General features: G+C 32.0%; 1 protein-coding gene and 1 long non-coding RNA gene across 3 annotated transcripts; one reads left to right on the top strand and one right to left on the bottom strand.

The window, feature by feature from the left end:
• The first annotated feature begins 155 nt into the window (after positions 1-155).
• Positions 156-24,094, top strand: LOC112905545. The gene is made up of 4 exons (XR_003231864.1): positions 156-436; positions 1,452-1,542; positions 21,812-21,890; positions 23,947-24,094. It is a non-coding gene; the product is annotated as an uncharacterized LOC112905545 (long non-coding RNA).
• LOC108743000 (sodium-dependent proline transporter-like) lies at positions 13,665-21,805 on the bottom strand. 2 transcript variants are annotated; one of them, XM_025978164.1, is made up of 11 exons: positions 21,430-21,805; positions 21,137-21,268; positions 20,895-21,084; positions 19,831-19,972; positions 19,582-19,716; positions 17,706-17,952; positions 17,427-17,542; positions 17,232-17,360; positions 16,054-16,251; positions 15,836-15,982; positions 13,665-13,864 (listed from the first exon to the last, which is right to left on the bottom strand). In XM_025978164.1, the coding sequence occupies exons 2-11, from the start codon at positions 21,216-21,218 to the stop codon at positions 13,727-13,729; spliced, it is 1,524 nt and encodes a 507-aa protein (XP_025833949.1). In that variant the 5' UTR covers positions 21,219-21,268; positions 21,430-21,805; the 3' UTR covers positions 13,665-13,726. The 2 variants fall into 2 exon arrangements, with proteins under 2 accessions (XP_025833949.1, XP_025833950.1); XM_025978165.1 differs by having other exon boundaries at positions 13,748-13,864; positions 16,086-16,251.
• Positions 24,095-24,856: the final 762 nt, after the last annotated feature.

Below are 24,856 nucleotides of genomic sequence, written 5' to 3'. Positions count from 1 at the left end.
ATTAAAAACAGTAAAATTCTTAGTTAATACAGGCATTTTCAAGATACGAACGATTAAAATTTATCATTTTTTTATGTTTCCTTTCTCTACTATAATATCTCCTTGAGTGTCCTTCGTTGTTCGGTTCTTTGATAACGCCAACAGTTTTCCACCTCTACGTGCCTCTAACCGTACGTAGTTGACTAGAAAATCACGCGATAACTCGGCCTTGTTGGTTTCAGTGTGTTGGCATTTACAATATTTATTGTACAAAAATTTCCAAAAATACGAAACAGTTTGTCTCGGTTCGAATGGTAAAATATTCAATAAAAATCGTTTTAATTTAATGTGAACAGTTGAACTATTATGAAAAAGACAATTGTGCTGGTGATGATGTTATGTGTTAGTCTACAGCTTTTGTGTTTGAACATAAACTAACAGCAACCATTATCCTTTGGTGAGTCTTTGTTATTTTCAGAATTTTCCTCTTGTTTTTAATTTGCTTTTGCCTTTTATGAATTTAACTTGGATTGAGATCAATTGAAATTTGTTTTTAATGTACAAACAAAGACTTCATTTTACAAGTAATCGTAAGTACATAAAATATTCGAGAGTATCGCAGTGTCAGAAATTTTGTTATATATATTATTACACAATTAACTAAAGTGCTTTATATGGTTTTGGTTTTTAAATTATTTCGAGAATAGAAATAATTTGAGGAAAAACAAGTTTAAGTTAGTACAAATTCGAGGTTCATCTTCTTTATTTGATTAGTGGTAGTTAGTTCATCTTTAACTTATGATAGGGAAGTATTATTCTACAAATCACTTCGGTTTATCCTTTGGTTGGTATTTATAGGGTAAAAGGTTTATTTTTTTTGTAAAATTAAAAAGGTAAAATTGTTTAAAGCTTAGCGCTCACACTACTTTTAAGCCGCGCGAGAGGTATAAGAGAACGGCTAGTTGGTTACATCGGTGGTAATAGGGTTATATCTCGAAGGTTATTGTACTGCCCGTGCACTGAGTGGCCATAGGTGTACGCAGGGTTCAGGAAGTAGCTGGAGAGATATGCCTAGACGTCGTATATTACTAATCATCCGGCTGGGCCAGGCTGACGCTCATTATCGGTTAATCTTCAGCTACTTACAACTTTCATTGCGCTTACGCGTAATATGGAAGTTCGTAGGTGGTTGCGGATTAAACGATAAATGGGGGGCCCTTGGTTACTGGGATGGTTTTGTTCTTTTTCACAAAAATTGATTTTACAAATTAGTGCTTAATTTTTTTATTTTAAAACTTTCGAAGTAGTGAATCTTTTCGAAATTAAATATTCAATCGCATCTGAGGTAAACAAGGTTGATTATCATAAACTGAAGTATAAGAAAAACCTTTTTTTGATTTGGCTTCTTTATAGATATTTTGAATTATAAATTGGCTAGATTTTTCAAAAATTTTTATTTGATTTTGTTGCAGCTATTCTTGACTTTCCTTTATCATATGGGGATGCAGATTTGCTGGAAGTCCTATGCTGGAACGGTGTTAACTGGTTGCTACCATCACAACGGTGAGTATTCCTGTTATTCACACTATAATACTTTCTCTTATTCTCTTGATTATTTTACATTAATGCATTACTGTTGAAACTTTAACGAAGTGTCTATACCAAACTGTAAGGTCTAATCGGCGCAAGATTCAATATCTTTCATACAATTGTTGCCTACCTGCGATTCAATTAGTAAATTAGGAAGCTACAGAAATGTCCTTTTTCTGCCATTAGTTAGACAATAATGCGCATCTAAAATACTTCTTAGTACCTTCTAGTGGAACCGTTAGTTGGGTAACTTCAAAGGCGTTCGACTTTTAAGGTAATAAAAAGGAAACTTTTTTTAGAAATCTACCCCTAATATAACAGTATTTTTTGTCGATGTAGGTAATGCAACAAAACCAACGTTCGTTCGTGAGAGTTTTACGGAGAAACGGCAATTTATTTTTTGTTAGAAACTTGACAAACCATTTCATTTTTAACAACTAGTAACCTACCTACTTTCTTCCCTGGAATCCGTTAGTGTATGTTAAAAAAAGTTTTCTTTGCATTTCAGCTGTTTTTTTCTGACTAAATGGGTTAGATGTTAGATAAAATAACTAACAAATTTACAGTTTATTACAATTGTGTAGAAAATTAAATAAGTAACTTTACATATATGTATAGACAGTTGAGAAATTTAATAAAAAAACACCTTTTAAAACTAGTGTTTAGTTATATTTGAAATTATCCCCCTTAAAAATCTTATAAAAAAAGTTTATTGTTTACATCCAGGGTGGCGATCAATCAATTAAACAAATTGTTTGCTTTTAGGTTTATTTATACCAAATGGAAAGACAAACCATTACCTTAAAAAACAAGGCGGGGTTACTCCTACTATTATAATTTTTAAACCTACTTTTCGTTAATTAGTTTCTCCATAAAACACTTTCGCTTCTGTCGTAGTAATTAACCAGATGTACACTGTTGCGAGCACACTTACCTACACGACGCATTAAAATTTCATCATCCCCATTCGCCGCCCATTTCTTCCTTCATCTTATTAATGATCTTTTCCTCCCCTAAACAAAAATAGCAAAACACAACACGAGTGGAGAACTGAAGGAAGCCAAGACGTTTTTCGTTCTTTTCCTGAAATATCGAGGGACTCCTTATTTATATACTTACGTACATATACATAAATAAATAATGTATATTGGGATTTTGGTTTTATCGACCACATTCGTTGATTTTTTCTTATATTATAAGCGTTACAGCAGCTGCTGATTCACCATCGACATCTAGGTATATACATATAGGTAGTATTATATTATGGTTCACTGCCTTCTATATAGACGTAAATAGTTATACAAGGGTAGTTACCCTTGTAAAAAAAAGACTATCATAGACATATGTGTATCCGTATCAAGACCGTTAAAACGCCTTAAGAATCCGAAATAATAACAGCGACATTTTACTGTGTGCACCTAAATATAGATTACATAATTTGATCCTGATTGTGGCCGAATCAGATATATAACTCCTTAAAAGATTTAGGACTAACCATTCTTCAATTTTACCCTTTTGCTCGTGTTTGAGTTATTCAAACGGTAAAAAATTCGTAAAAAATTAAGTAACGGTAGATATAGGGTTAGGAAAGTTAAGGGCTTTTAATGTCTTAACTACAGACTTGCTATCTTCACATACATAAAAGAGTATGTAAGAGACATCGCTTGATTCGTTTTTTAATAAATCTGGTCATTTATATACTTGTTTATGACATCTAACTCCTTAAAAGATTTAGGACTAACCGTTCTTCATTTTTACCCTTTTCCGTCCACGATGGTTTTAACATCCAATATTTTCAGAAATATATTAATAGCTTAATAACATCTTTATTTTATTTGTATACGACAACATAATAGCCTAGTCATATTTTCAGTAAGGTAATAACATATCATCATTATTTACATACTATAATCACCTTTAATAATAACGGCCGAAATTGGGGTAATCTTACTAAGTAGAATACCATGAAATGTCCCTATTATTTACTTCGAACCGTGTTATGCTATATGCCTGTATGGTACACCACACTATACGGTTCAGACCAAAAATAAAGGAAGTGAATCCTACCAGGATTTAGTTTCAGCGCCAACTGTTTCGTCGGCCACTCGACAAGCACAGAAAAAAAATACGCCAGAACTGTAACAAGCAACTGTTACAGATTGGCAAAATAGAAAATAACAGCGAAAAAATATCGTAGATCCGAAATTTGTTAGACTGCTTCCTGACCGATCGCTATCGGACGCAAGTTGTCACATTCTCAGGTAAATGTAGGCGGACAGTTTTTTGACGGATGATTGGTCGATCGTGCGTCTTATGCGGAAATACTATTTAAAACGAATAATAGACGCAAGTCGATACCATTCGATTTTTAATAGGTCCGTGGCCTATATGCTACTGAATATTTAAACTATAAAAAAGGAAAGCCACACACCACACTTAAAAAGTATATATAGTAGAATCCGCTTATAATGACATCGAAGGGAAATGACAAACACGTCATACTAAGCGGACGTAATTATATATACTTATTAACAGAAAAAGAAAAAAAAAACGATGAATTGTAATATCAATATACATAAGAAGGGTCAGAAAAATGAGCGAAAATGTTATTATTGATCATTTGGGTCACTATATCCGGATATGATTTTTCGAGAATCAGTCATAATAAACGATATGTCATTTTAAACGGAGTCATTAGGTCTAAACTTTCCTATAGAGAATTCAATATGAAAACCAAAGTTAACACTGCAATTACTTCATATTAAGCGGTTGGCAATATAGGCGGAGTCATAATAAACGAATTCTACTGTAGGCAGATAAAGATGTACAAAAATGATCCTTAAATTTATGTTTCTTCAGAAGTATTAATCGGTAATAAAACTGGAAATAAATTTAAATAAAACTTTTCTGTTTAACTAAATAAACATAAAAGTAAAGATCTTTAACTAAGTTATAATTTTAGTTTTCAAAATGTGTCTACGACGTACGGTAAAATGTTGTTTCGTTTATGAAACATAAAATTATGTATTATAAGACCAAAAGCCGAAAAAAGTGCCACTAAAGCCGAATAATACTCTGTCAAATATACCAATTTACCTAAGCTAGTCATAAAGAACAAGAACCCTTGGAAAAGGAGCGTTCAAAATGTGATTGACATCTTATCCTACTCGAACATGTGAAAACCGTAAAATTATCCTTAAAAATAACACCTACAAAAATATCATGGTGCGTACACTGTATAAAACCCGTGACATACCTTCTGTCGTCCTCTCTACAAAATTTAAACATATTTTTTGTATAAAAATACTTTTTCTTTGTCGTGTAGAATCAAATAATGCCACAAAATATTTATTCGATACCGCACTCGAAATTTGTTGATACCATTACATTCTTTGTATCATTTTACATAATTATCACTTCTTAAAGCTTAGTAAATACCTTCCATCTTCCAATAATTTAACGAGCGCTTTTTTATGNAATTACTTTCAACGATTTAGCAAAAATAAGGCCGAAATGTGCACATTTGACATCCTATTCGAAAACCGTTAGCATCATAAGATTTTACGTACTTTTTCACATAATTATCACTTCTGAAAGCTTTTTAAATACCATCCATCTTCCAATAATTTCACGAGCGCTTTTTTATGTTTATTATTATTTTAACGAAAATAACCCCGGAAAGTACCCATTTGATACCGCACTCGAAATCTGTTGGTACCATTAGATTCTACGTATTTTTTTACATAATTATCACTTCTTAAAGCTTAGTAAATACCTTCCATCATTCAATAATTTCACGAGCGCTTTTTTATGTTTATTATTATTTTAACGAAAATAACGCCGAAAATTACCCATTTGATACCGCACTAGAAAATCAATAGCACCAAGAGATTCCTCGTATGTTTTTACATATTTTTCACTTCTTAAAACTTAGTAAATACCTTCCATCTTCCAATAAGTTAACGACCGCTTTTTTATGTTTATTATTGTTTCAACGAAAATACTGCCGCAAAGTATCTATTTGATATCGCACTCTAAAACTGCTGGCACCATGAGGTTCTACCTATCTTTTTTCATAATTATCACTTCTTAAAGCTTAGTAGATACCTTCCATCTTCCTGTAATTTCAGGAGCGCCTTTTATTAGTTTTATCATTTTAGCAGGAGTCATACCAGAAAGTACAATACCTATTTGAAACCGCACTCGAAAACCGTTGGTACTGTGAAATTCAACGTTTCTTTTACATAATTATGACTTCTCAATGCTTTTAGTAAATGTCTTCCATCTCCCAATAACTTTTACTAACAATTTTTTCCAGGATATTCTAAATTATATCAAGTAATTGCTGTTGATTTGGTCACTGATCAGCAACCTATAAGCAGCAGTATAAAGTTTAAAACTATTCGCGAATATATTTAAAAATTTTACCAAAGGAAATAGTTTGAATATGATGAGCGGTCACCGTGGGCCCTTCAGTCCGGACTTGCAAAAACTTGTCGGGGTTAAAACTTGCCATTCATTGTGTTTTTAAATCCGGGCATACGCAAGAGGTACTTGCCGGTGATGAATGAAAAGGTCCGACCACTGAAGTAGGCGATGCACATTTTTGGGAACCAAAAAAGCAAAAGAGGAATAAAGAAATTTCAGGTATTGAAAGTGGTTTTTACCCAAGAGCAAAAGAATAAGAGTATTTCGTTTGAAAACCAATACATTATGGGCATTCGACAACAAATCTGTATTTATTCTACCTGGACGACTGAAAGAGTTCCAAAAATGCATTTATATAGGCATATGTATATTATGTAGGTACAATGTTACCGACTAAATGGGTCAAAATTTCTCTTTCAATTTTAAACATTCATATCCTTCGTGAAATAAGTATCCATCAATCTATTTACATTAGGTTGGTACTCTCGTCATTCAATAAGAAGTAATAATACTCATTTTTTATAATAGAAATATACTGGTGTGCTAATGTACCTATTAATACTTTATTTATACGATATTATGAATCATTTTTCATATGATTTCATTTGGGAATAAAAGCAAATTAAAATAAAACTTGTCCCTATTGCAGATGTAGAAATAAGTTCGTTGAGTCAAGTAAAAGTCATCATCTTGTTCGTAAGGTAATAATTTATCGTATTACTTTTACGTAAACGTGTATGTATATATGTATGAAAATTGTTTATTAATTAATGAACTTGGAAAAAATGAATAGGTAAATGTCTATCGGAATATTTAGTTCTAACGAAAGAGTAGTCGTAAACAGGTCGAGTTAAATTTATTCTTTTGAATCGGTTTATGTCTGTAAAAGTGTAAATAACACAATTTGAAAGGGTATATCAACAGCGTTGAAAATTTGCTGTTTTCGAAGGAAGGTAAGCCTCTTCAAAATTTTAATGCCTACACGGCCTTCCTTATTACATTTTACATTTTCCGGATTGTTTTTGCAAAAATGTATAGAAATAAAGCGCTCGTGAAATTACTGCTCCAAGATTGAAAGCATTTAATAAATAATCGTTAAAAAGTAATGAATATGTAAAAAAGTACATAAAATCTGATGATGGTAAAGGCTTTCGAGTACGATGTCAAACAGGTCCTTCAAACGATTATTTTTGCAAAAATGTGTAGAATAATTAAAACATAAAAAAGCGTTGTGAAATTACTGCGAGATTAAAAGGATTTAGTAAAGGTTAAAAAATGTTGAATATGTAAAAAAGTACATAGAAACTGATGGTGTTAACGGTTTTCAAGTGCGATGTTAACTATAAGTCCTCTAACCGGAATTATTTTTGTAAAAATGTATAGAATAATTGAAACATATTTTTTTTTGCTTTCGTGTCATATTGGTCAGAAACTAGTTTCCCGAAACATTGTCGGAACACAGTGTGCGACTAATATAAAGAAACATCTCCATTAAGCAAGAAAAAATGGGCCACAGCTTTCGTAGATCGAAATCTGATCATCGGTAGTAGCACAGGCGGTTTAACAACAGCAAAGAAACTAATTTTGTGTTTTGTAAGCGACAACTTTCTTTATCGCGATAAAGTTTTCAGCTGTTCTCGGTGAGCACTTTGTGAAAGATGGCGTTTTGAAAACAACTTTTTTTAGTTTGTGAAGTTATCTGTATGATACATTTATTTCCGTTTATTGCTTAAACTATCTACCAAAATGTTCGTGTTCGAGTTATTCAAATACAGTGGATTTCGTTTATAGTGACCTTGGTTATAGCGACCATTGTGCTATAGCAACGTCATATGTAAGTCCCTTGAATTGAAAGCAAACTTTAGTATAAAATTGATGTGGCTATAGCGACTTCGGATGTAACGCCGAGTTCGGGTGTAGCGACTGTTTTTAATGAATCATTTGTAACAAATCGCTAGTAATCCCATGCAGACCGGAGTCGGCCGCTAAAGACACAAAGGGCTTTAAATTAATTTCAATTTGATTAATTAAAATGAAAAACAGTGTGTGTCTATATCTTCTTTAATTTTGCCTGTAACGACTTCTGGATGTAACGACGAAATTACAGTCGTCTCTTATCGTTGTTCATTCTCTGTAGTAAGAAATTAAGGAGAGTTACAGAACTGCAAACTTGCTACCTCCACCTACATAAAAGAGTATGTAAGAGAAATCGCTTATTTCGTTTTATAATAAATCTGGTCATTTCTATAGTTGTCTGTCTACCTGAAATTGACGACAAAAAAACCAAAACTAGCCAAAAATCCTCCGTTTAAAAACACAAAGATTACGCCATAGGTCTCGTGTCCAGGAAGCCAATAAATAAAATATCAGTGACAATCGGCGGTCTGTCTTGCTTCTCTTTGTATGGGGCACATGTGTGTGCTTTATAAGTACATAGCAAAGCAGCTTTTTCACCAGGTGCAGCTGGACTAAACCGTGTGTCCTGTGCCACGCTATTACAGATTTAAACGAACCGGTCACTACTTTTTATGAGGACTTACAATACCAAAAGTTGCAGTCGTTATACATGATGATCCTCGCGTCTAGATATACAGTATGTTGACAGGATTTGGAAAACTTTTTTTAGTATTAATCTTACGAAGAAAAGGTACTGTTTATAGAAAGTCTTGCATGGTCTAAAACACATAATAACATCATCAGACTTAATAATTTTTAGTCATATACAAGTTTTGGCACAAAGTATGAAAGTGTGACAGTAAAGTACCTTTATTTTTGAAAATAACAGAGATGTTTACAAAGAAAAGTTGTCGGCGATTTTGAGTTTGGAAGAAAAATTTAAAATAATTTTAAATGTGGGAAATAAACTTAAAATTATAAAACAAATATTTAACATTCAGGGAAAGACTGACAAACATGCCATTTACACTCCAACTTTGCATAAATATTGACTATATGTAACTACTTTTTAATTATCAATAACTTTTCTTTATAAAGATCTCTGCTATTTTCAAAGATAAAGGCACTTTACTGTTACACAAATTTCATATTATGTGTCAAAACTTGTATATAACTAACAAATTAATAAGTTTAATGATGTCATGTATTTCAGATCATCATCATAAAGTGATCAGTCATAAGACTGGTTGGACACGCACCTCCACTCTTTCCTATCCCGAGCTAATCTTCGCATTTCCCTAAAACTAGAACAACCCACATCCTTAACTATTTGCGAACAGTAATCTAATCTAGTTCTACCTCTACTCCTCTTAACTCCTATTTCTGCCTTTAGTATGTTTGACTAAACCTTCATACCTGAGAAGGACACCTTCTAACCTATTTAACCTAACCCACCTATTTTTTATTGATTTCCATAGAGTCCTCTTATTCTTTCTAATATCTCTTCATTTCTAACCTTCTCTATCCACGGTCTTGATATATTTAATGTACCATCCAAAAACAGATGCTCTTCTAAATATTACTCTCAATTTTTCTAAACTGAACTAAAAGATTATGATGTAGCTGTAAATCTTTTCGGATAAATATTTATCAGCGACATGAAATTGCAACGAGTTCAATCCAATACTCCATTTTATTAAAACAAGAATCACCCAAACTGATGGCGTAATCCCGGAGTAATCAGTGTACATGTATGTACATTTATTAAAAAATGCAGGATTATTAAGATTCATGGTACTTAACACACATACCAATCAATTTTATATTTTATTGCATTTAAATAAAATTAAAGGCTATCTATTAGAAGTGTTTGTGTTAATAAATAAAAAGATATTCCTTCGACAACATTATTATAGGGTACATTCCACCTGTTTCTTCACAAAAAAGCCCCTCTTCCATAAAAAAATACATCTACCTGTTACTTAATGCGAAAAAAAAAACACTAAAAAAACTTGAAAAAAAGCTGCAACCTCATCTCTGATTGCAGTATTAGGTACTTCCTATTAGTAAGTTATTTTAGACGTTGATACCCCTCTTTTAAGGACCCTTATATACCTACGTACTATAATATCTCTCGTGTCACCCTTATGTAAATCGCTGCTGATGCATTAACGTAAAAATGCTCCCTCGTTTTACGTTTTTTTCTTTATTTAATTCTCCCTCGTCGATGTTCGGGAACGTGGTGTGCACGCGCTTCCCTTTTTTTCGAGGGCTATTTTTAAACAGGGGTGCCATTTGCTGTCACCGTAGCTATACGCATACACAAGTAGTGTACTCTCCACCCCTATTTTTTCTGTTGGTAAAAATGGGTAGAAAATGGCTCTTTTGTAAGGGACACACGACTACAATATTTGAGTTTTACTATTAACACTGTCGTTTATACGATTAGGGCCTGTTTTTAAAGGATAAAGTTTAAAAAATGTACAAGTAAAATAAAGCGGCACAAGCCGTACTACTTATAGTTGTAATCATAAAAGCCATATGACCAATCGTCCCGCAATCTTTTTTAATGCCGAAACCTACAATTTGACATTCGGTACCTACATGTACCCTTAACGTGCACAAACGGTACTTCCGGTTTGTCGTTGAAGCCCAAAGCATTTACCTTAAACTGATTTAGCCCTTGAAGTTTCAATTACAGTTTAAAATCCAAGCACTTTGAATTACCAATTACTTCGAGATAAATGTACTCACAAATAGCACTATCTCTAAAAAAATCTCCTTCTAAACATTCGAGACCAAAGGAACGTTATTGTTGAAATAACTCTCATTAATTTGTTTTCTGCAACTGTTTTTTGTATGTTCATATTAAATCAAAAGTAACTTAAGGATGTTTGGGAGGTATGTCAAAATGCTACGAGACAAATGAAAATTTAGAAAAACGTTCCTCATTCAATTCTAACACTCCTGTAAAAATTACAAATCGATTCACTAAACCGTTAAGATGTTATTGAAATTTTAAAAAATTGTAATTTTATTTGTCATTTTATGGAGATTCGTTAGCCGAACAGATTAAAGTAATTTTTATTAACAGAAAAAAAGCTAACAGAAATTTCAAACTTTTATAATAAGTAACTTGAACTCTGGAGAATCACTTTAGCGTAAGGTTATTCAAATTCACTAAATGGTTATCGAGGAAAAAATGAAAAATTAGCTGAAAATCTCGTTTTTACTTGATAATATAATGATAATATTTATAATTGTCTGAAATAAATGCAATTTTAAAGTTTTAATTATTATTTAAACATATTAAAAAGTTTTACGCTCATTATTAATAAAGATTGAAACTAAATATTTTTTTGTTTCGAAGTTGAAATCAAGGCATATTCACTGCCAAAAGTCAGTTAAAAATTTTCCATATTATTCGTTATTTCTTATTTTATTCAAAGTTTTTGGTCAAATTCCAAACCGTATACTTTTTTTTTAGTATAGATAGTATTTATTTACCTCATGATATGCTGCAGAACCTAATTAATCACGAATTTCTAATTTTATGTACTCTTGTCTCCGATTGTACCTACCAAACATCCTTAAAAAACGATCGACAAATTTAGGCCAAAAATGTATTTTGAATATCGTTTATAACAATTGGCATACCACCCAACATCAATAATGTTAGCATTCAAATATTCTGGCACATGTTCAAAAGCTAATCCGTCATTTTTGATAAACGACGTGAAGATTTCTTTTTTAACGGAGAGGACTCCGTTGCCGATGGCTAAACGTTGTATTGCCTTTCTTAAAGGAGCAAATGGTAGTCGAATAGTAGCAAAACCAACCCGCAGAAATGCGCTCTTTTTTCTACGCTGATTGTGCTGTTTTCGAATTGTATCCTGTCGACTAGCGTGACTTGCATGAAATTCTAATGCCATGTTTGTCATAATGCCACTCTGGCAAAACGATCGTTTTCAAGCGCACAAATAAAAAATATGATTTTAATACAGGGGTTTTCTAAGACCAGATCTTGAAAATATTTCAAAACAACTTTAACTTTTGTAGTTAAAAATAGCGGTTCATATGGTACAGAATAATGGGTTTTAAAGTAGCCGATCCATTTGAAATATATAAAATTAAAAGTGGAATCGCAAAGACAGCCTTAGATGGGCGAATCTCTCATAAAAAAGGCGCCAAACATAAACCTAAAACCCTTACATGAAATTCGTTCAAACCTCAAATGTATAAAAATGAGAACAGAAACTCAAAGATGTTCCCAAAGCTGACAAAGCTCTCACCAAAAAAGTTCCAAACTCTAAATCTAAAACACTTATATAAAATATTTTAGTCGTTAAAGCACCAAATACATTAAAATAAGAGTAAAATCTCATAGCTAGGCCAAGAAACCTCCAAATCCTAAGCCTAGAATTCTTACAATAAAATTCTTGAACCGTTAAAACCCTAAATGCATACAAATACGAGTAGATTCTCAAACACTTGGTCAAGCTGGACTAACTTCTCACTCAATAAAGCGTTTTGTAACATTTTTTACAGTATTGCAATATTTTCTGTAAATTGGGTTGCCTAAATATCACATTACAAATTATAGTATAATTGTAAAAAGAAATATCTAAATTAGCATCCCTAACTTCGTCTACACACAAACTTATACGTTAAGATGAAAATTCGTCACTCTACTTCAATAAATTCAAAATTAAAGCTAAATTAAGGCTTCTTTTTAAAATTGTCCCGGCGCCTCCACCAAAATTTTCAGTAAACTTTTTTGATAACTGTGTTATTACGAACGACTTACAACAATAGCTAAAGATAAAAATTTATTAAACACTTGCAATTCGTAACTAAATACTTTTTACAAATAAATATGTTTAGCTTAGGGATGCTAATTTAATTATTTCTTATTACAATTACAGTATAATTTGTAATGTAATGGTTAGGCAACCCAGTTTACAGAAAATGTTACAATACCGTAAAAAATGTTAGAAAACGTTTTTTTTTTCAATAATTTTTGTTGTGAATCTTAATACTCTTCTCAAACCAATTACAAAATATTCGATAGAAATAATTAGTTAGTTAGTAATATTAGTAAGACTTCTTGTAAATTTGGTTGAAATCTTATAGAGATAGACATATTTATTTGGGGTTCTTAAAAAGTATATACTTACTAATTGCATGTATTTAGTTAATTTTTAGTTTTAACTATCGTTTCAATATCGAAATCAAGACATTCGAGATAATATACAATTATTAAGAAATTTTACTGAAAATTTTGGTGGAGGCGCCGGGACAATTTTAAAAAGAATCCTTAATTTAGCTCTAATTCTGAATTTATTGAAGTAGAGTGATGAATGTTCATCTTTGAAGTATAATTTTGTATGAAGATGGAGTTAGGGATATTAATTTATACATTTAAACTGTAATTTATAATGTAATACTTAGGCAACTCAACTTACAGAAAATATTACAATACTGTAACAAATGTTTTTCTCAACAACTTTTCTTGTGAATCTTAGTACTATTCTCAAACCAATCACAAAATATTCCATAGAAATAATTAGTTAGTAATATTAATAAGACTTCTTTGTTTGGAAACTTTTAGTCATTTTTATAACATTATTTTAACTTTGTGTTTTTTTTGATATAGGTAAAGCATGATTTTCTATGAAATAAGTATTTTGTATTTTTCACTTTTTATTTTTATTGTGGTACATTTTTAGTTATCATTATTACAAAAGAACTTAAACACCATCTTCGAATACGAATACAATATGTTAATAAGCTATAAAAATTTCCCTACTGCATAAAAATATTGAAATACTTTCTAGAGAATGCTACTGTTGTCGCTCATGCTGACACTTACTATCTTCATCCCTGGATATTCCCTTGAAGGGCCCGGTCGGGTGTGGAACAGAGTGAAAGAGAAATTGGGTCCCCTAGGTGAAAGTATTTTTCGTAATCTCTAGAAACAACAAAAACTTTTGTTATTAAAATTAAAACTACCAGTAAAACTTTGTTTCACTGTTTAACATTTTCAGAGACAGTTGCATCAATAAAAAATATTAAACTTAATAAGGAAGTTAAACGTTTCACCCGATCTTATGTAACATTTTCGCAAACTGCATGAATTTCCTGATCAGAATCACCATTTTAAACTTATTAATGTCCATAATCCTACCAGGGGGATTTTTAGTAAATTGGCCACCAAACCGAAGCTACCCCATTCAAGCAAGTTTGTTGATATCAACAAGTAATTGGCAATATATCGTTATTATTGTATTTTACCGATTAAATAAAGAATATTAACAATATTTAAATATTTTAAAGTTGATTCATTCACAAAAATTATTTAAATCAGTAGATAAAAAGATCAAATGTGCTATTGACTCTACGATTAGCCCAAAAAAATAATTGTAGGGTCAATTTCCAAGTTTAAGTTCTTAATCAAAAGTTGCCGTATGAAAATCGCGATTTCGACTTTATGAGCTCGTCATGGATAGTAAGTACTTTTGTAAGATCTTATCAAACACTATGAAATACGAGGGTGGATTGATAAGTTTCCGGCCTAACCAAGAGACGACGCCACTAGGCCTACCTTGAGGTGACATTCTATAGTACCATCCTTGGATAGCTTGTAGCTATAGTTTCAGCCCGATCTCCTTGCTAGTGTAGGTTTGACAGCACGCTGAACAAGACGCCTCTGTGGTTTTCGTAAAAATGGAAAAGCAGGAAAATCGTGCTGTCATCAAATACTTTTATTTGAAGGGGTTAACGCCGAAGGAAATTAAAAAAGAGATGGACTCAACACTGGGGACATCCTCCCCGTCATATTCAACCGTTAAGCAGTGGGTTTCCGAGTTTAAAAAGGGTCGTGTGAGCACCTCTGATGGGCCTCGCTCAGGACGCCCCGTTGAGGTCACAACTCCAGATATGATCGAAAAAATTCATCAAATAGTGCTGGGAGACCGCAGATTGAAAGTGCGTGAGATAGCTGAGACCTGTAAGATGTCATATGAACGTGTGCAACATATTTTGCACCAACATTTGCATATGGAAAAGCTCTGTGCAAGATGGGTGCCGCGTTTGCTAACAGTCGACCAAAAATTGATTCGAAAAAACATTTCTACCGCAAATTTGTCATTGTATAAGCGTAATCCAAGCGAATTTTTGCGTCGATTCGTAACCGTTGACGAAACGTGGGTCCACCACTACACTCCTGAAACCAAAGAACAGTCTAAACAGTGGATTGGACCAGGGGAACCAACTCCAAAGAAGGCAAAAACAATTTTTTCGGCGAACAAGGTTATGGCTACTGTTTTTTGGGATGCAAGAGGTATTATATACATTGATTACCTTGCAAAGGGTAATACTATCACTGGTCAATACTACGCAGACTTATTGCAACGTTTGAGCCACGAGGTGAAAATTAAACGACCTCATCTGGCGAAGAAAAAAATCTTGTTTCATCACGATAACGCACCAGCGCACACGTCAATCGTTGCGACGGCTAAAATCAACGATCTAAAGTTTGAATTGATGCCGCACCCTCCTTACTCTCCAGACCTAGCCCCGAGTGACTATTTTCTGTTCCCTAATCTCAAAAAATGGCTTGGCGGTAAGAGATTTGCGGACAATGAAGAAGTAATCGAAGCTGTAAATGGTTATTTTGAGGAGCTTGACGAATCAGTCTATAGAGATGGCATTAATAGACTGGAACACCGCTATGAGAAATGTATCAGCCTTGGAGGAGATTATGTTGAGAAATAAAAAAAAAAAATTTTTAAAAACCTTGTTTTTCTTGGTCAGGCCGGAAACTTATCAATCCACCCTCGTACATACTCCAGTTATCAGTATAGATAACAAGATAACGATACACTGCCAGGGTATCAATAAAAATTTATTACACCCGAACGATTAATTTAAAAACACTCACCCCCTTTCTCTTGAATTGCACCAAATTTTTTATAGCTATCACGATGATGGGTAAAATGACCACAACACCAATTACGATTGTAACAATTTTTGTCCTTAACAGCGTCAGAAACGGAAAACCATAACTGATTTTGAAGCAGAACAAAGTCTGAAAACCGACAAACGATAAAGTTAAGAGGTAGGTGAGCAGTTCAAGGGATAATTAGATTCGTTTCTTACAAATAAAAAGAGCGGAAGGCCTATCCACACACCTTTATAATAGGCATGGGTATGAACCTCCAACATGAGTTCGATATTGTCGCAAAATTTAAATACCCCATACAGATAGATTACTGCAACAAATTCTAGTATTATTATTAAAAACAAACCAAAATCTGCAAGGTGCATTTCCATATTCCATATGATTTCATCCCCCACCTACAAAAAATTAATTTAACCTTTGTTTAATTTGGATTACTAATTACTTTACTCGGTAAATTGCTCGTTAATAATTTCACGCTGTAATTATAGCAGTATTAGCATCTAGCAAAGACTTAGAGATAGCTTTAAATAAAATGGAAGCGGTATTGACAAAACAGTACTGTATGAAAAGTAAAACTAAAATACTGGTATGCAAGGGAAGAAAAAGGAAGGAAAGAGCGAATATAAAGATAGGAGACGAAAAATTAGAAAATGTGGCTGATTTTAGATACCTAGGAAGTCAGATAAGTCAGGACGGAAGGAGTGGTAGGGATATAAAGCAGAGGATAGCGCAGGGTCGTGTCGCCTTTAATAAAAAGAAGCCACTTCTATGCTTGCGAACGGTTAATTTAGAAATTCGGAAAAGGTTTTTAAAGGTGTATGTTTGGAGCGTGGCGTTGTACCGGTGCGAAACATGGACAGTGGGCGCGGCGAAAAAGAAAATGTTAAAAGCTTTCGAAATGTGGTGTTATAGGCGAATGATGAGGATACTGTGGATAGAAAAGGTTAGAAATGAAGAAGTATAAGAAAGAATAGGAAAACAGAAGACTCTATGGAAGTCAATAAAAAATAGGCGAGATAGGTTGGTAGGACACCTTCTCAGGCATGAAGGTCTAGTAAGAGACATATTAGAGGCAGAAACAGGAGTTAGAGGGGTAGAGGTAGACCTAGATTAGATTACTGTTCACAAATAGTTAAGGATGTGGAATGTTCTAGTTTTAGGGAAATGTGAAGTTTAGCTCAGGATAGGAAAGAGTGGAGGTGCGTGTCCAACCAGTCTTAGTACACACATTGTCAAGGGTACAGAGAAGGACATAGGGTCTAAAGTCATTATTTTGATGGCTCCTCAAACAAAAATTTCCAAAAGAATTGATTGTAATATTTCTTTTGTCAATTTGAATCGTTACATCAATGGACTATTTTAAGGTGTGCTTTACCTTATTTGCCAAAAACATTCCCAAAATGAAACAAACGACGAATACAGCTATATTGACTTTCATTTTGCTAATTCGTGACATGGGAAGTTGAATAAAAATGGTAAAAATCGTTGTCTCGAAGTACATTACCTGAAAAGGCGAGATTTCAAATAAGAAAACATAATGTCGTTATTACGGTGAATATAATATTCATACCAACGATAACCAACCACTCATTACAAATGTTGCGTAGAATAGAAAGTTCATCAACTGTCCAACGCCATTTGGTAGACGGGAAAACAATTGAGAATATATTACTTGAACAACGAATCCTAAAAAAATATTTAAAATGGGATGTTTAAATATTTTTTGATATCGAAGGTCGATAGAGAATTCTTTTAGGGTAAAGTTCGTTAAAAATCCACATCAAATGTTTTTGAGAGCGTGATTGTAGAACAAAAGGAATTAAAAGAAGAAATACTTTATAGTTTTTACCTGAATAATTTGGTTTAAATTGTCCGATTACTTTATTAATTGGTACTTTTCGTTCAGCAGCCAGAATTCCCATAACGCTAAATAGTATACCACCTATAAGTAATGATCCTACAATTGCGGATAAACTTATAAGGAGAGAATCCTTATGAGCCGGACTCGCAAAATCACAATAGGACGCCAGGGTTATAACGGGACCGAGTCCTAAACCCAAAGTTAACATGGTTTGCTCTAAGGCGAAAATCCACGTCTAAAAACAATTTTAATTAAGAAAAAATTGGTCTGAGCACATTTTGGTCGGTGCTAATACGACTAACTTCCCATTAGATAATACAGTTATTGTAAAGTACATTCGTTTCTAAAGTTTGAAAAAAACGCGGCACAATAATAAATAACAAACAATGTTTGAGAGTTCGTCATTTTATAAACCCATAAGAAACAGTATTTCGTCTGAGAAAACCGAATTGATAGAGTACTTGCATCAGTCAATTGGTAAATACTATTTTTTATTGTTTATCGATTGTTTATAACAATTCATTTTGTTATAAACAAATTTTTATTATAATATGTTATTATAATATGTTATTCCCTGTCTTGAATAATGATATTTCGTTATTATTGATTCCGTAACTTCATTGTTGTGATTAGATTAGAACGTATTTTAATTAAATTGTTTGTAATTAATTCGTTTTTTTTTTTATAAAAAAAAAACGGCTTGACCGATTTCGTTCAAATTTCTTTCAGATCTTCATTATGATAATATCTTTCGAAAAAATTTTGGTTGAGGGCGATATCTCAATCCGTTCTTGAGATATCGAAAACGAAAAAAATGCTGACATACGAACGTACGTACATACGTACGTACNATGTGCGCGAAAGCCAATACTTGCTTCAAATTGTAAAATGCAGAAATACAGAATGCTGTCGTCCAAGAAGTGGCCTATTCAGATTACTCGACAACAGATTTCTTCCACCACCTGTAAAAGTAAAACAAACAGTTGATGACTTGGTTTTAGATGAAGGAGGGCAATTTCTTGATCTTCCAGTCAATTTAGCTCTACGCTTAAGTGCTTCACTCAAAGATTTCCTGCAAATGCCCTACGATTATTTTTGTCCGACGGTAAAATTAAGGCTATCAAGTCGAACATGCAAAACTTGTGGTCTTTATCATGCTTCCGTCAAGTCACTAAATCGTCAAATCGAGGAGATCCATAAAAAAGTAAACACGCACACTGATAGGAAAGTTAGACCTGTAAGAGTCGCTGCTCGTCGTGCTAATGAACTGATGTGCATTATTCAAAATTTAGAGCACCATGATGTTGAATGGCTCGATGAGAACGACGTAGACATACCAAAATCGGATGAAAGTGAGCAGACTCACAACACTGAGCAGCAATCCAATGTCATCGAAAACTTAGAATCATGGATTCGGGTTTCATGGACTGAAGACTGTTAATTTGAATTTAATATGTGTACCAAAAATTTAAAATAAGTTTGTTATGTTCGTAAGATTATAATATTTTTGTCCCTTACTCTATGTTGAATACTGTATCAGTAAAATCTAATCTTTATCCTAAATCTATTTTCTTATTTTTAAAATTATAATTATAACATTATAATTACAATATAAAAAAAATACATTTATAATTGAAAAATGTTTACGTAAGCATGGGAGGAGGGGGTAAGAGCTTTGCTTACTTTTGCTGACAAGGGGGATGGGGGGTAAATGATTGTAATAAATCTGCTTACGTAATATTTGAACGGCCCCTTATCTCATAAATGTCTCTTAGTTTTTATGATTTTTTATTAACTCTTGTGGAAATACTATACTACAGAAGAGAAAGATGATTTTAGACGTTGCAGATATGAAGATACTTACCTTAAGATTTTTAAAAGTTTCCCAATCCGGTATGAACATGAAAGCTATCCCATCTGCAGCACCTTTTAAACATAAAGTTACCAAAAGTACCAACAGGAAAACTGTGTAACATATTGGAACGTAAACAAATGGTAACTAATAAGAAAAAGAACATGTAATAGTCTGGGATACGTTACATTCTTGTGAGTGTTCCCAAATTTTTTATTCGTAAAACAAAGGAAAGGAGAAACGTTAAAGTTATATATATACCCGTTTCATTTTTTCTACTCCTTTAAAAATTGCTACAGTAAATGTGATCCAGAGATATAGCAGTAATCCGATGTTTCTCCAATTAACATAATCAATAAAACCGGAATATTTTTCTTCAGGGGCGTTTCTTACAATGTGGTCACTAAAATTTATTAATGAAAACTACCACATTTTACAACTGTCTCATTTGTAATATTAAAAAAGCAAAAATATCGAATAGAAAAACAAAACATAGTAACTATTGCACAAGACTTCACCCCCATAAGACTCCATGTACCCTAGTTCTCTAACAATATTTGTACACATACCAAAATTGGTATAATATTTTAATTATTAATTATTTACTAGCGACCCGCAATGCTGATACTAAATATATATTGTTTTTGTTTAGATTATTTTCGAGGAGGGGAAATCTTCAAAAAATACCCCCTGAACATACTAAATATACTACAGAATGTCTTTATATACAACATTCTCAGCTTTTTTGTCATTAGACAATATAACCGCTATGTCCCTGCATTTTAAGTCTGTAATATCTTCGATAATATTCATTTAAATTACAAGGTGTAAAGGGCCATATTGATCTATATTAAATGCACAATATATTTAAGGTACATAATTGGATAAGAATTAATGCTGTATTGCTTAAAATCGCTTCGTAAGTAAGCCATTATTTCTCATAAAATGTAAAGAATTAAAAATGCTTATTGTGGGTTATCCCTAAGAGATAGACATATATCATCGCAGACTATTTTGTAGACCTTTTTAAAATGTACATTACTGTCGTATATTATTTTTATCTATCTCGTAGGGTTCAGCCAGCGTTTGCAATGTAAGCGCAAAAAAATTTGTTTATTTACGACATCACATTAAAAACCTGTAAAATTATCAGTGTTTCTCTACTATATTATGGATGTATTATACATATAAACCTTCCTCTTGAATCACTCTATCTATTAAAAAAAAACAGCATCAAAATCCGTTGCGTAGTTTTAAAGATTTAACCATACATAGGGACAGACTGCGGGAAGCGACTTTGTTTTATACTAAGTAGTGATACTAACCGAAAATAGATAGCTTCCGGTGTCTTCGATTGATTCGGGTCTTTTTCGTTACATTCAGTATTATTTTTACAAATGGAATACGGCAACATTTTATTTAACGAAGCAAAAAGATAAACCATGTTATAAACGTTTATAAAGTTGTAAAATATTCCAACAACTGCACAATAGACAGCCATCGAGGCACTGATCCCTTAAATAGATTTTAATGTTATTATCGGGAAAACAAACGTTTTCTTATTTACCTTCAAAAAGGGGACAGATGGAAAATACACGAAATGATCCCAAATTGGAAAACTGTCCCAGTGCTACCTCGAAAAAGAACATAACGCTTCCTATTAGAAAAGTAAATACCAAATATAGGAGCACGAACGATCCTGAAAATATTATTTTTTTCAATAATTAGAAGGGGTAGTACACCATAAAAATACTAGAATATTTTGAAAAGATAATTGAGACAAACAAAAACAAGATCTTGTATGACAAAAAAAATAAGTTTTTCCAAAAGTTTTTAGTGTAAATAAAATTCTTTCTTTACCTTGTCCGTAAAGCCATGCAACTTTTGGAAATCTAGACAAATTGGATAAACTTAAACAAAACGACAATGATGTTATAACAAATTGTTTCCTTGATTTCAGTTGATTTCTCTCAATTTCCTAAAATAATTTTCTAATAAAATGTATCCGACAAATTGTATATTAATAATTTGATTTCTTATTAAAATTAATAAGTAAAACAAACATAAAACCAAAAACTCAAAATGCCTCCCTAAGTTTTACTCGGAAACATAGAGGTAATTTCGCTCTCTGTGGTCATTTACAAGAGAAATATCCCGAAGTATCTGATACCCTAATAGAAGATTCTTTTTGAGAAATATACCGAAATATCTGATAGGCTAATAAAAGATTATTTTGTTTCAGGAAGCTTGTCTACAAAATTGATAGAATTTTGAACCGTCAGCAGCAGAGGCAGTCGAAATCCACAATCCTGAATATCACGGTAAGCATTATAATAATCTTAAAATTACATTTTTAAATTTCAGGTCCTTCAAAACGCTTCAGAATGCAATTTTCGTCAATTAAACGTTTAAACATTACTTATTTCCATACGCACTAAAAAACTGTTATCACCACTAAATTCTACATACAATTTTATGTATTTTTCATCTTTTATAACATACAAACTGATTGNATTTAAGCTCAGACAATGCAAAAGGAACACCAAGGACATGTAAGATTTATTCACTTATTGTATTTTTGCTTTTCTTTTCTTTATTTTCGAGTAATTCGTTTTTGGTTCATTCCTTACACGTTTTTTATCTTTTCTTTCTTTTTACATAAACTTTTACTTTACAATAACATTATTTATAAGTTTTTCTGTTTTTATTTACTTTGAAATTCTTTATCAAAACTTTTCCTTTATTAAATAACGTCATCGAAACCTAAGCATTATCAATTTAATTGTTTTCAAAACTGTTTCTAATCTTTCATTATTTTTAATAGAGATATGGAGTTAAGCAAGACATGAAGTCCAGTAGGAATCATCAGAACTTCTAAAAGAGAGATGTGGACTAATTTAAGCTCAGACAATGCAAAAGGAACACCAAGGACATGTAAGATTTATTCACTTATTGTATTTTTGCTTTTCTTTTCTTTATTTTCGAGTAATTCGTTTTTGGTTCATTCCTTACACGTTTTTTATCTTTTCTTTCTTTTTACATAAACTTTTACTTTACAATAACATTATTTATAAGTTTTTCTGTTTTTATTTACTTTGAAATTCTTTATCAAAACTTTTCCTTTATTAAATAACGTCATCGAAACCTAAGCATTATCAATTTAATTGTTTTCAAAACTGTTTCTAATCTTTCATTATTTTTAATAGAGATATGGAGTTAAGCAAGACATGAAGTCCAGTAGGAATCATCAGAACTTCTAAAAGAGAGATGTGGACTAATTTAAGCTCAGACAATGCAAAAGGAACACCAAGGACATGTAAGATTTATTCACTTATTGTATTTTTGCTTTTCTTTTCTTTATTTTCGAGTAATTCGTTTTTGGTTCATTCCTTACACGTTTTTTATCTTTTCTTTCTTTTTACATAAACTTTTACTTTACAATAACATTATTTATAAGTTTTTCTGTTTTTATTTACTTTGAAATTCTTTATCAAAACTTTTCCTTTATTAAATAACGTCATCGAAACCTAAGCATTATCAATTTAATTGTTTTCAAAACTGTTTCTAATCTTTCATTATTTTTAATAGAGATATGGAGTTAAGCAAGACATGAAGTCCAGTAGGAATCATCAGAACTTCTAAAAGAGAGATGTGGACTAATTTAAGCTCAGACAATGCAAAAGGAACACCAAGGACATGTAAGATTTATTCACTTATTGTATTTTTGCTTTTCTTTTCTTTATTTTCGAGTAATTCGTTTTTGGTTCATTCCTTACACGTTTTTTATCTTTTCTTTCTTTTTACATAAACTTTTACTTTACAATAACATTATTTATAAGTTTTTCTGTTTTTATTTACTTTGAAATTCTTTATCAAAACTTTTCCTTTATTAAATAACGTCATCGAAACCTAAGCATTATCAATTTAATTGTTTTCAAAACTGTTTATAATCTTTCATTATTTTTAATAGAGATATGGAGTTAAGCAAGACTGGAAGTCCAGTAGAAATCATCAGGACTTCTAAAAGAGAGATGTGGACCAATTTCAACTCAGACAATGCAAAGGAACACCAAGGAAAATCTAAGATTTATCAATTTAATTGTTTTCAAAACTATTTATAATCTTTCATTATTTTTAATAGAGATATGGAGTTAAGCAAGACTGGAAGTCCAGTAAAAATCATCAGGACTTCTAAAAGAGAGATGTGGACCAATTTCAACTCAGACAATGCAAAGGAACACCAAGGACATGTAAGATTTATTTACTTATTGTATNTTAATTTCATTGTTTCATCAATAAACGTCCAAATAAGTTAAGATTAAATAATTCAACTTTTTTCAAAACTTTTTAATTCTTATTATTTATTCTCTTGCAAAGCCATTCAAGTGGATATCCAAACCCAATAAAGCTGTGGAGTCAAACAACCCATGACGTTCAGCAGGACACATCAGGACTATCTGGACTTCTCAAAAAAGAGAGATGTGGGTTAATTTCAGCTCAGCCAAGGCAAAAGGAACACCAAGGACATGTAAGATTTATTTACTTATTGTATTTTTGCTTTTTTTTCTTTACTTTCGAGTAATTTGTTTTTGGTTCATTCCTTACATATTTTTAAACCTTTCTTGCTTTTTACATCAACTTTCACGTTACAATAACTTTATTTATAAGTTTTTCTATTTATATTTGCTTCGAAATTCTTTATCAAAACTTTTCCTTTATTAAATAACGTCATCGAAATCTAAGCATTATCAATTTAATTGTTTTCAAAACTGTTTCTAATCTTTCATTATTTTTAATAGAGATATGGAGTTAAGCAAGACATGAAGTCCAGTAGGAATCATCAGAACTTCTAAAAGAGAGATGTGGACTAATTTAAGCTCAGACAATGCAAAAGGAACACCAAGGACATGTAAGATTTATTCACTTATTGTATTTTTGCTTTTCTTTTCTTTATTTTCGAGTAATTCGTTTTTGGTTCATTCCTTACACGTTTTTTATCTTTTCTTTCTTTTTACATAAACTTTTACTTTACAATAACATTATTTATAAGTTTTTCTGTTTTTATTTACTTTGAAATTCTTTATCAAAACTTTTCCTTTATTAAATAACGTCATCGAAATCTAAGCATTATCAATTTAATTGTTTTCAAAACTGTTTCTAATCTTTCATTATTTTTAATAGAGATATGGAGTTAAGCAAGACATGAAGTCCAGTAGGAATCATCAGAACTTCTAAAAGAGAGATGTGGACTAATTTAAGCTCAGACAATGCAAAAGGAACACCAAGG

This window comes from Agrilus planipennis, unplaced genomic scaffold, assembly GCF_000699045.2.
Source record: "Agrilus planipennis isolate EAB-ADULT unplaced genomic scaffold, Apla_2.0 scaffold414, whole genome shotgun sequence".
In the NCBI taxonomy this organism is placed as follows: Eukaryota; Metazoa; Arthropoda; class Insecta; order Coleoptera; family Buprestidae; genus Agrilus; species Agrilus planipennis.
Note: the sequence above shows the minus strand (reverse complement) of the source record. Positions and strands in the feature narration are given on the sequence as shown.

What these genes read in the sequence shown, in the direction of transcription:
- LOC108743000 (XM_025978164.1), bottom strand. Translation starts at nt 21,218, where the DNA reads ATGTTCTTTTTCGAGGTAGCACTGGGACAGTTTTCCAATTTGGGATCA. An exon ending in GAGTAGAAAAAATGAAACGG is followed by an intron (nt 19,717 to 19,830) that starts GTATATATATAA and finishes TTTTCTTATTAG; the next exon opens with TTACCATTTGTTTACGTTCC. An exon ending in TGAGTGGTTGGTTATCGTTG is followed by an intron (nt 17,361 to 17,426) that starts GTATGAATATTA and finishes TCGCCTTTTCAG; the next exon opens with GTAATGTACTTCGAGACAAC.